Source organism: Calidris pugnax, unplaced genomic scaffold (assembly GCF_001431845.1).
Source record: "Calidris pugnax isolate Ruff unplaced genomic scaffold, ASM143184v1 scaffold120, whole genome shotgun sequence".
Lineage (NCBI taxonomy): Eukaryota > Metazoa > Chordata > Aves > Charadriiformes > Scolopacidae > Calidris > Calidris pugnax.
Window position 1 is genome coordinate 76,509 of NW_015090867.1, and position 12,279 is coordinate 88,787.

Here is a 12,279-nt window from a genome sequence, read left to right on the forward strand (position 1 = left end):
GAGCAGACACTGCAGGAGCATTTATTAACCCACTGGTCCTATTCATACGCAGACGACTGTAGCTCATCTCAGTAATAAAAGGTGATTTAGTACCTGCTTGGCTGCTGACAGTGACTGGGAAGGTTTTGGTGTTCAGTGCAGATGCTTTTTGTAGACAGACACCCTAGGGTCAGCCTCTCTGTCTGATTTTCCCCTCCCAGAGCACTCTGTCTGCGTTCAGCCTTCGCTTGTTGTTGCTACAGAGCTACTTCTGGTCGTGTTCCTACCTCGGGGCACAAGGAAGAGGTTGAATCCTCGGAAGAGGTAAATGATTTGATTTCTCTAAGGTCTTATTAGGAAGGCTGGTTCCCGAGCAGCCTTCCTGTGCCCTGGCTCAGTGCTACATCTGAAAAGGACAAACAAGGCTTACGTTAATACAGCTTGGATGTTTTTTTAATCCCCTTAGAGAGTGTGGGTCTGAGCGGGGAGGCTCTGGAGGAGACCCCGGGGGTGAAGGACCATCCCAGAGGGTCTCAGACCTCAGGACAGCCTCACCGACTTCTCCCTGTGCAGGCGCCTGGCTCGTTTGTGATGAGCGGTGACCATCTGACCTTTTGTGCTCTCATTTCTTGTGTTTTATCACCAGGTAAAGCACTCGTACTAGAAAATCCCGGATTTCACACACCCGCTAATGGCTGTGAAATCAAATATAAAAATAACTCCTCAAGCGCAGCGATGTATAACTCCTCAGTAGCACGGTCACAGTGTGGGCTCACGCTTCCAGCCGAGGAAAAGTCCTCAAGGTCCCGACGGAGCAATGAAGATGAGATTGAGGGGCTGAAAGCAGCTGAGGGATGTGATGAGCTGTAAATCCTCTGGAGCTGCTGGGGTTGCCAGCAGCAAGATGAGGCTGTGCCTCCCCCCAGCTTTGGTCTGACTGTGCCCACACAACGTCTCACGTTGTTCTTGGCAACTTTCCCTTATGAGCGAAAGGAAGAAAAATGGGCAGACTGGTCCGGACGCAACCGCCAGCCTGCAGCCCCCGAGGATTACACTGGCAATCATTTCTGACTGCAGGAACCTGCTGCAGAGCTGCTAGATGGACTGGCTGGGTCGGTGGCTTCTTAAATGACTTCTATTTATTTTGTAATTTAGGACTTTTGGCAGTTTGAAACGAGCATTTCAAACTAGGTTGGTGCTCGGGAATGAGGGGCTGAGAGCAGAGCCGAGCCCTGCGTGAGGGAGAGGAGGAAGGACTAGTGTACATGCAGGACCTGAATCCAAGAGGATTTCCCCAAATCCCAGGGGAAATCAGTGGGACTCTGAGTTAATGCACTGGCTGCCAACTGGACCAGTGTTTTCAGAGGTGGTGACACCTTTGAGGAAAGGAAGAGAGTTTGCAGAGCAGGACAGTGAGCTTCGCAGCACTCCTCTCCTTGCGCAGGGCATGGGTGCTGTCCTCAAGGAGGGATGTTGTTGACAAATCTTGAGAGAGCATCTCAGCCCAGAGCTGCTCTGGAGGACATTGCCTCCATCCCCTGTGTGCTCCATCCCCTGGGCATGCCGAGTGACTCAGAAGTCCCTGGAGATGTGCCCAACGTGCCTCTGCCACCGGTTTTGTGGCCTTTTTTGTGCTGCTGCTGAAATCCCAGTGTGGGTAGTGTCTGCCGCTGCCGTCCGGGTGTCGAACACCGGGCAGGTTTTGGGGGGACAGGTCTGTAACGCTGACAACCTTCATGTTGCAAGACACAAATCTAACTACAAACCCATAGAACCGTTGAATGGTTAGAGTTGAAAGGGACCTTAAAGACCAGATCGAGTTCCAACACCCCTGCCCTGGTCAGGGACACCTCCCACCAGACCAGGTTGCTCAAAGCCCTGTCCAACCTCCAGGGATGGGACATCTTGTAGGGACTCTGCTCTCTGGAGGGTTATTTGCTGCAGAGTGGTTGGGACGTGGATTTCAATCACATCTTGCAGAGATGGGTGTCTTGGCGAAGGGTGGAAGGACAGGTTTTGGGGGTGCTTTGGTGTCATCTGCAATTTTTGCCTTCCTCTGCGGAGGCTGTGAGATATCAGAAGCGTCACCCAAGGAGGACCGCTCCTCTTTTGGGGTATGGATTCCTAAATTCTTCAATTTAAATGCAAATTCACAGCCGTTTGATTATGCCTTGCATCAGAGAAGCTTTTGGATGGTGAACAGCTTGTAATAATCAGCTACGCATCCCTCAATTCAGATATTATCTGCTGTTGTGATCCCAGGGCTGGTGTCTCTGCAGAAAGCAGAGTGGTTCAGAACAACCCTCTTTTTCTCTCTTTCGCCTTTCACCTCCCTTGAAAATTGCTCTCATTACCTCCCTGAAACCTTTTTAATCAACCTGGATGGCACAATCTGCTTTGCAATAAGAGGAATAATGTTTTTGGAGGTGCTTTGCATGGTAATGCTCTTCTGAGCCTGAAACTCTGCTGTTCAGAATGACTGCAGCTTCAGGAAGGACTTGTATTTCTTCTCGACACCTTGGTCTTCTGGAAACCAGAATATTTTTTTTGTTGGGAGGCGAATAATTGCCCAACTTATATCTTCCTTATAGGAAAAGACAAGGGGGAAATCAGGATCACTGTGGCAGAGGAGCGGGTGCGTTGGTTGTGGCTTGTCCCAGTTGGGATCTCCATCCTGGAATGTCTTCTAGGATGAAATTCATTAGGAAAAATTTCTACAGTGAAAGGGTTATCAAACACTGGACCAGGCTGCCCAGGGCAGTGGTGGAGTCCCCATCCCTGGGGGTGTTTAAAAGCCGTGGTGCTGAGGGACATGGATTAGTGGGGGTTTGGGCAGAGCTGGGTTGAGGGTTGGACTCCATGATCTGAAAGGTCCCTTCCAATCCAGATGATTCTTTGATTCCCTGAAGCCCTGATGTTGTGTAGTAAGAACATGGGTCACACCAGGTTTTCCTAGACCCTTCCCTGCCCATTGAATTGCTCAAATTAATAATATTTGGCTTTTACCTGAAGCCCCGATGTTGTGTAGTGAGAGCATGGGTCACACCGGGTTTTCCTAGACCCTTCTGCAACACACTTCCCTGCCCATCAAATTGCTCAAATTAATAATATTTGGCTTTTAATCAAGCCCATTACAGTGGTGGCCACACTTGAGCATCTTATTTAAGCAATCACTGCTCTCACCCGCTCCCTTTCTCTCCTCAGGTATTCGTGGATCGCCCGCGCGAAGGAAAGTCCTTTTGCCGTGGTTACTTGGCACCAAGAACATGAAAACTGCAGTTAATCCTCATTTCACGCTCGCAACTGGATCGGGTTGATTTTTTGAATCGCTGCTGCGGGTTCTCAAATCTTTCATTAGCTACTGCTTAATTCATTTAGTTCCATAATAAAAAGTAATTGCTTGTCTCAACAACCAGATGCCTCTTCACCGTGGCCTGTAATTCTTCCCCAAGTCGCCCTGTTTGCGGCGGGGAAACCGAAATCTGCAATCTGCCCAGAAATGGAAGTGAGGACCTCGTGAAGTCCAAAAAAGAACATCAAGAATCCACTTTCCTCTGTATGTTTTAGACTCCAGTTGTTTCTCTTTAAACTCTAACTTTGTCATAAAGATCTAACAGACCATTTGGTGCTATGGAAACCCCAGTTTACACACTGGTGCATAGCTGCAAGCAATTAACTGGCTTTAATTTTCATTTTCGGGGGATATTTTTGACTTGTGTATTAAGCAAACATTTATGCAAAACACTGTGGAATCCATAAATGTTAATTAAGTTGAACTTGTGTCTTTGCTGGAGCAGATCATCAGATTGATGGGTTTGCTGAAGTCTGCCAAACTCGCCCTGGTGGCTGGGAGCGGCTATAAAAAGACACAACTGGGTGACAACAAGGCTCTGCTCTTTGGTGTCACCCTTAGGGTGCTCGTGCTTTCACCAGGTGTGTCTTGACTTTCTCTGTGAGGGTGCTGTGGCATGTAATGAGTGCCAAAGGCCTCAGCTAGGGAAGGAGGGTGCTGATCAATACGAGGGAGCCCATCAATACTTCACCAGGCTGCAAATGCAGGGAATAATCCCCTCCTTTGTTAAAAAAAACACCTTAAATTCTCCCCAAAGCCTCAGCCCTGATCCAAACCTACCAGGTAGCTCCTGAATTTTTTGGGGGGGTTTCATATGGAATTGCAGATGGAAGGAATGTGCAAAGTGGGATGAGTTTGGATTTCTCTGTACCATTTCTTTCTGCCGCAGGATGCTGTGGCTGAGGAGTATTTTTTAATAACCAATCAGTACATTCTCATGGCTTTTATTTAGCGCGTGTGGGTGCAGGTGTGTTTAGGAAGGGGCTGAACCCCGTGGGAGAGGTGACGGATGGCTGCTGAGAAAGAAAATGACCCCTTGTTTGGATCTGAGGTGCCAAATCCCGCTGTGAAGCGGGCTCAGCTCTTGAATTCCTGCTGCCGGGAAGCTGGGCTGGAAGCAGACACGTGCGCGAAGCACGGCAGCGGTGCGTGACAACTGTTTCTTCCTTCTCCCCCTTTTGCATGATAAAATAACCCATGAAAATAAATAACAAGAGCTTAATAGGCACATGGGACAGGGCCTTTGGCAGCGATGCCAATCAGCTGTGTCTCGGTAACGCTCCACTAATTAAAAACTGCAAATTACAGCCGTCTGGAGCTGATTGCAAGGGCTGGCTGGGTTGGGGGCTTTGCTTTGGGAGGTGAAGAAGGGCTGGTTGCTCTTCATATTGATGTTTTCTCTCCCATCAGGTGTGGTGAGGCTTTGGATAAGCCGAAGGTTGTGCTGTCCTGGTGTCTGTCCCAGTGGAGCACTGGGATTTGGCAAGTCCAAACCAGTGAGTGGATCCCAGCATGTTTTCTCCATGTTGCAGCCAGTGGAATAGGTAGAAATGCCAGCGCTGATCCACAGCCCTCAAGTCTTCTGCCTGCTTCAGCTCTGGGCAGAGAAGGTAAGTCCTGCCTGTGCTTGAGGAGACATTCCAGCCTTTCCCATGCTTTGGAAATTGGTGACATGCAGCTGGTCCCAACTTTGTGGAGTTTTGTGGGCCGTGCTTTTTCTTGCTGTGATTTTGAAATTTCAGAGCACACCCCTCACACCAAAGGTCCCCCAAACCCACCGATTACCATTCTCCCCTCTTTCCACCTTTGTAATGTTTCACCACTTCTCCTCCCACTCCCACCAAACCGCCAGTTGCCACCTCTTATTGCACGCTCGTTAATTGGCTGCAACATGATTCACAAAAGAAACATTTATTTATGAAAATCCATTCGGACAAACCCGACGATCAGAGAGAGACTGCTTTGGGGAGGAGGGTTGGATTTTTTTCTCTGTAGAGGTGCTACTATGGGAAGAACTTCCCCCAAAGCTCCTCTCAGCCACCCCCCACACCAAATACCAAGCCCCAGGCGTACGGCACAGCCCATCTCGTCCCCTCGGTCCCCTCCTGGCCCCGGCTGTATCACGTTGCACAGAAGCAGGAGCCTTTTTGTCTGGGGTGGAAAGTTGAAGGGCAGGGACACCCGAGTGTCATCTCTCACCCTCAGCTGCTCTTGGGACTCACTGTCCCTTCTCTGGGGTGTGGCGACCACTGCGTTTAACTGATGAGTGTGATTTAGCTTCCAGCAGAGATGGGTGGGTTTTTTTGGTGGATATACCACAGAAAAAGGGACTATTTGTGTATTAAACTTTGCATTATAATTGCTGTATTAATTATTCATCTGGAGACGTGTTTTTTTTGGGCAGGATGATGCATTCAGTAGATTAGAAATAGATTCTGGAAGCTTGAGAGGTGTTGTTTATTTATTATTATTTTAATTATTGTTATTATTTTAATAGTAGTTGGAATTAGGAGCTCTTGGGTGGGCACTTTGGTTGTGTGGTCTCTCAGGAGGGCTCTGGCTGGGACACAGCGAGATAAATGGTTACACGTGAAATGGGGTGTAAATGTTGTATTTTGGAGCAATAGAGCAGACCTCGAGGTGTGTATGGAGACAGGGATTTGCTGCTCCACACTCCTGCTGAAAGCTGGGTGAAAAGAGCGATTTCTGAGTGCCAGGAAGCAAACCTGGGCTTCTGTCAGTCCCTTGGGAGTCAGGAGGTGGCTTCAGGCTGGGATTTGGGTTTTGGAGCTCCCTTCTGCAATGGTTTTGGCTTGGAGTGTGTTGTAATTGGGCTTGGGCAGGTCCCCTTAGTGATGGGGGGAGTTATCCGTGTTCCTCCAAGGAGGAGATGTGTGCAGACCTGCTGAGCGATTCTCTCCACATGCTATTATTTTTGCATTTCAGAGAGGCAGGAAAGAGATAAAGAAACTGTCTCGCTTTGCAATTGAATTTCTAATCAGAGATCTGCAAGCAAACCAGGGAAACAGGCTTAATAAACCTGAAAAAAGCCTCTGTATTACAACTGACCTGTTTGGAAGGAGAGCTGGAAATAGCGCAGAGACTGGGCTCACCGTGCGGTTTGATGCCCCAACCCCAAGCCTGGGCCAGGGATGTCTTGGTTTAGGCTTTTCAGTCTTTAAAAGGAGACTTCTCTGTGGCTTTTGCATGCACAGAGCACCCCAGGGTTAGTGAAAACAGCTAAATTTTGCCTGATGAATGTCATACATGTGGACATGGACCTGACCCAAACATCCCACCTAGATCCTAAATGTGAAAAGAACCTCATTTCTGTTCCTGCCTCCCCTGATAAAATAACTTGGCACTTGGAGGGGACAGGGGGGAAGGAAAACCTGGGTTTGGGCATTTTGTACCCATTTACACAGAACATTTTGGTTTTCCTGCATGGGGTCTCCATCTGTTGAACGATCCCTTGAGACATTCCCATCAGCTTGGGTGTCCCAGGCAGGCTCTGTTTGTAACAGGTGGGAATTTTTCCCACTTGATTTCAAGAGATAAGTTTTCCACAAGATGCACAAGAAGCATTTTGGGCTGTAAACTGTCAGCTTGAATCGAAGTCTTCCTGCATGCCCTTGGGCTTATCCCACGTTTCAGGCTAAGCATGGCTTGTGAGAAGACAGTTGTCATTTCTCTGCACATCTCATGATCACAGCATCCTTGGGGCATAAAACACGGAGGACAAAAGGGCAGCTTGGTTATATATATATATATATACACACACACATATATCTTTTTTTTTTTTAAATTATTTTCTTTTTTTTTTTTTTTTTTTAAGAAAAATGCTGATTTCTGTAGGCTCACAACTTGACACTCTTGTGCGTGAGGGGCGTATGGAGCAGATTCCTGCTTGCCTGATTCAGCTCTCCAGACCATTTTGAGATATTTGGTTTTCATTTCAGTTTGGAGTTTGGGTTGGCAGCTGGGAGTAAATCAGAATTTGGCTCTGGTTTGTAGCACCTTCTCGTGTATTGGCAGCACAGCTCCTGTGGAGTCGGGGGGGAAAAGTTTCTGAGTCCAACCCTTGGGTTAAAACCCTTGGCATCATCCATTCCTTCAATCCCTCCTGCATGGGGCTGATGGGTTTTTGTGCAAACCCAAGTCCCCAGGCAGCCTCCTGCCAGTCCCCCTTCTCCACACCGCAGGGTTGCGGGAGGCAGCAGCAAGGGAATATGTCTTAAGGCGACAAGAATGGCAAGAAATGGAAGTTTAAGCAGGAAAAAAACAGCGTATTCCAGCGTGTGTGTGAAGCACGTGGCAGTTTGTAACGTCGGGAAGAGCGTGGAAGTGGGTGGAAGAGCTGCTCCTCCCTGATGGCACTTGGCAGGATTTTGGGTAAAAATGAAGATGAACATTCTTGTCAATCCGTTTTTTGCAGCCGTTTAGTTGCTCTTGGATCCATCTCTTTGCCCGTTCATTTAATTTCTGCTGGAGTCATTATTTAAGTATGTGTATTTTTATCTCCGAGAACCATCATGGCTGGGGATTTATTGATGACTGGATCTTCCAACAGCCAGTTTGGAGGCTGAAAAGTTGAAAAGCTCCAAAAGTCCTCTCTGCTTTCCTTCCAGAAATTGCTGTCTGCTCAGCAGGGCCTGATGTTCCGCTGCTTTAAAATTAATGAGTAGTTTCCTTGCCCTGTGCAAATCTGTCAGGCATCTCTCCAGCATTTCTGTCTTGCAGTGAATCCATTTTAGGAGTCTCATTTCTACCCCAAAAGGGAGAGATTGGACCAGCAACAAGGAAGAGTCGATACAATTACCCCTGAAATGTCCCCAGACTTGTGGGTTTGTTCCCAACAAGCCAAGTTTGCCCACTTCTCATTTTATTTACTTGTTTTTTTCCCCTTTGAGTGTATGTTCATATATTTGTTGACCAAAGGAGCCCTTGGTATGAACAGCCCCAGTGGAAATTATCCATCATAACAAGCTAAAATATTAGAGATATCCATGTACACATCATAATCTTAATGTTTTATGCAAAAGACGGGGGGATTAAAAGGAAAAAAACCCCACATTTCCCTGGTTTTTTTTTTTTCCCCTTTGAGTGTATGTTCATACATTTGTTGACCAAAGGAGCCCTTGGTATGAACAGCCCCAGTGGAAATTATCCATCATAACAAGCTAAAATATTAGAGATATCCATGTACACATCATAATCTTAATGTTTTATGCAAAAGACAGGGGGATTAAAAGGAAAAAAACCCCACATTTCCCTGATTAAAACAAGTTCCAGAAAGTGGAAGCGAATCATTTCAAACCTCCTTCGAGTTAAAAATGTCTGCAAAATTCTTGTTTCCTTTGAAACCTTGTATACTGCAAAACTTTGTTTTTCTGATGAAAACCTACTGTGCCCCTTTCTGGGCAGCTCTGGACACTTCCAGATTGTGAAAAACATCTCAGTACGGTCAGTCTCATCTTCTCCAGACCCCCACAAGCTTCCAAAATTTATCCAAGAGCCGTCACCTCGGGCCTTTTAGGAAATCACAGTGATTACTTTTGGCACATACGGTTGATTAACAGCAACCAAAGGCTGGCTCAGCTCGGAAATCCTTTTCGAGAGCCCTGTTTTGGTGAGCTGTGATGTGGAGTGGCAACAGAAGACCATGGTGCAGGCTGATATGGGTGCTGGAGGTGAGTGGAGACTGTGGAGAAATGCCTGGATCTGAGTTGAAGCATCTGGTGGTGCCCCATGGTACATGCAGGCTCCTGAAGTTGAAAACAGCATTTTTGACTTGAATACCCCTCTGGATATTCAACTGGGAGTGACAGGGAGGATGAAATTAAAGATGGGAGGAGGAAAGGACCAGACTGGTTCATTTTCTTGTGGGGTGGGATGCACTGGGGGATCCCTGCTGCCTTGCAGAGAGCAGGGAAGCGCCTGCCAACGTTGTAGTGATGGTTCAGGAGAAAAATCCAGCTCTGTCCCATTTCTGCACCCTCTCCACCCCCCTGGTACGTGGTGGGTTGGACAGGCAGTGAGCAAGGTGGAGACCAGCCAAACCTCTCTTGTGTTTGGACACGAGCCACGGTGGAGCACATGCTAATCCAAAGCTTTTGTTCTCGGGCTCACCCAAGGATGGGGAGAGAAGGTCACAGCAAGTGATGGTAAAACAGCACAGAAAAAAGCTGGCACGTCACAAACCAGGGTGATGACGCTGGGTGGATTGAGCGCCAGAGCATCTCAGTGAGGGAAAGGGGATGTTGGGACCCTTGTGAGCGGCCCAGGGAGCCACTTAGGTGAGGGTGTTGGAGTAGAAGCTGAAGCTTTCGGAGACGGTTTTGGAGTCGCTGTGGGAGGAACCGTTGGAGGTCATGTCTACGGAGAGACGCTTGGCCTTGCTGCTCTCCTCCAGCTCCTCTTCGGCTGTGCCAACCGCCGAGGACACGGTGGTCTCGATCCGGCTGACCTTGTACATGCTGTTCTGTGTCTGCAGGTACCTGGCTGACTTCATTTCCAGACCCTCGTACTCCCCGGCGCTGACAAATGGGCACCACCGAAAGGCGTGTTTGAACCCCACGCGAAACCTGGGGGGACAGGAGAGTTAGGGAAAGGCAGGGGTGAGGGACATGGAGACAGCACAAGGACCTCGCTATGAGTGGGAAGACAGTGCTAAGCACTGCTAAACACCAAACACCAAGAAATGCTACTTTTCACTAAGAGGAGGAAAAAAACACTGATAAATCCCACTTGGAAGTTAGGACTGTTTTGATACAATGAGGGGCCTGGAGAACAAGTCCTATGAGGAGAGGCTGAGGGAACTGGGCATGTTGAATTTGGAGAAGAGGAGGCTGAGGGGAGACCTCATTGCCCTCTACAACTCCCTGAAAGGAGGTTGTAGAGAGGCAGGTGTTGGCCTCTTCTCCCAAAGGACGAACGACAAGACCAGAGGAAATGGTCTGAAGTTGGGGCAGGGGAGATTTAGATTAGATATTAGAAAGAATTACTTTACTGAGAGGGTGGTCGGGCACTGGAACAGCCTGCCCAGGGAGGTGGTGGAGTCACCATCCCTGGAGGGATTTAAGAAACTTGTAGACATGGCTCTTCAGGGCATGCTCTAGTGCCCAAGGTTATTGGTTTATGGCGAGGTGTTGAGTGTGGGGTTTAGTTGGTGGGTGCGGTGTTTTTGGTGGGCATTTGGTGTGGTGTGTTTTGTATTTGTTTGGTTGTGTGGTTTTGTTTTGTTTTGTTTTTTTGTGGTTGGACTCGATGATCTCAGAGGTCCCTTCCAACCACTAAGATTCTGTGATTCTGTGATACTTGCCCTCAATCAGGGGCTTTAGGAAAGGTTATTTAGGTGAGTGTTGTACCATCCCTACATCTGCTGGAAGCAGCCCCTGAGAGAACCATCCAGGAAAAATTCTTCATCCATACTCTCCTCTATCGGATCCCTCTGTGTCTCCCCCTTCTCCCCACCCTGTTGCACCGAGATGCTGCCAAAAGTTACTCGAAACCCACCTGTCGTTGAGGCAGCAGTAGATGATGGGGTTGTACATGGTGGAGCTCATGGCCAGCCACATGATAGCCAGGTAGACCTGCTGGATGAACTTCTGCAGGTACCAGTCGGGGTTGAAGTGCTGCAGGGTGAAGTAGATGTGGTAGGGCAACCAGCACAGCGCGAACGTACACACCACGATGATCATCATCTTCACTACCTGTGAGGAGAAGAGAGGGCAGGCAAGCAAAGTCATCCATTGGACACCCCACAGGTAGGGTGTCATCCTCCAGAAGGGGTCAGCGCTTTTTGCCTTGGAGACCTTTCTAACCAGGAACACATGGTCAACACCTTGGTTTACATGCACATTCATGGAGGACACATCTGGAGGACCTTCCATGCTCCACAACTATGCAGCAAGTTCTGACCTATTTCCTCCGTGGTGGACTTCTGGCCATGGTCAGTAGGGATTGGGCATGAATGATGGCTCCTACTGTGCCTGAAGCTCCTTACCTTCCGCTTAGCCGAGACCTGCTCATGGTAGCGGTCGGAGGAGTCGCCGGGTATCTCGCTCGCCCAGAGGGTGATGCCCACCACAGTGTAGGCACATCCTATCACCAAAAGCGGCAAGAAATAGATCAGGATGGTCATGCACAAGTGATACCTGGAAAAAAAATGGTGGTTGTTGAGTGTGTCCTCTACTTTGTTAAGCCAGGGGACATTTAGATTGGCTATTAAGAAAAATTTCTTCACTGAAAGGGTTGTCAAACACTGGAAGACGCTACCCAGGGCAGTGGTGGAGGCACCATCCCTGGAGATATTTAAAAGCCGGGCAGATGTCATGCTGAGGGACATGGGTTAGTGGTGGCTTGGGCAGCACTGGGTTGATGTTGGACTCCATGATCTGAAAGGTCCCTTCCAACCTAAATAATTCTATGGTTCTATTCAGTCTTGTTCTTGCAAACTGAATTTGAAGGCAAAGTGCTTCACAGGGACAAAGAGAATTTGGCACAATTGCTGCAGACACGTTGCCTGCAGACCTCAGGTTGGGAAGACTCCCTACTTTCACCCCACATTTTTCCAAGCCTCTGCTGCCTGCTTTTGGCATCCTGGCACCCTCCTGGGGTGGGATGTAGAGAATCATAGAGTCATGAATTGGAAGGGACCTTAAAGATCATCTAGTTCCATGCCCCTGCCCTGGGCAGGGACACCTCCCACCACACCAGGTTGCTCCAAGCCCCCTCCAACCTGCCCTTGAACCCCTCCAGGGATGGGGCAGCCCCAACTAGAGGCCGGTGCAGAACTTGTGGTACCTTCCTAAGGCAAGGATGTTCTAGCTGAAGTGTCTCTAATCTCACTCCTACTCTATTTACACCCCAAATTCCCCTAGAGATGAATGCTTTCCCTTATCCCACCTTCTATCCGGGAGTCCTGCAGAAGCAAATTTTTTTTTTTT

The 12,279-nt window shown here is 48.5% G+C and overlaps 1 protein-coding gene across 1 annotated transcript in view; it reads right to left on the reverse strand.

Moving 5' to 3' along the window:
• Positions 1-8,415: 8,415 nt before the first annotated feature.
• Positions 8,416-12,279, reverse strand: part of TACR1 (tachykinin receptor 1) — a 33,510-nt gene continuing 29,646 nt past the window's right edge. The window contains exon 5 of the mRNA XM_014945466.1: positions 8,416-9,915. Within this exon, the coding sequence (XP_014800952.1) occupies positions 9,624-9,915 (292 nt within the window). The 3' untranslated portion in view covers positions 8,416-9,623. The remainder of the gene's footprint in view (positions 9,916-12,279) is intronic.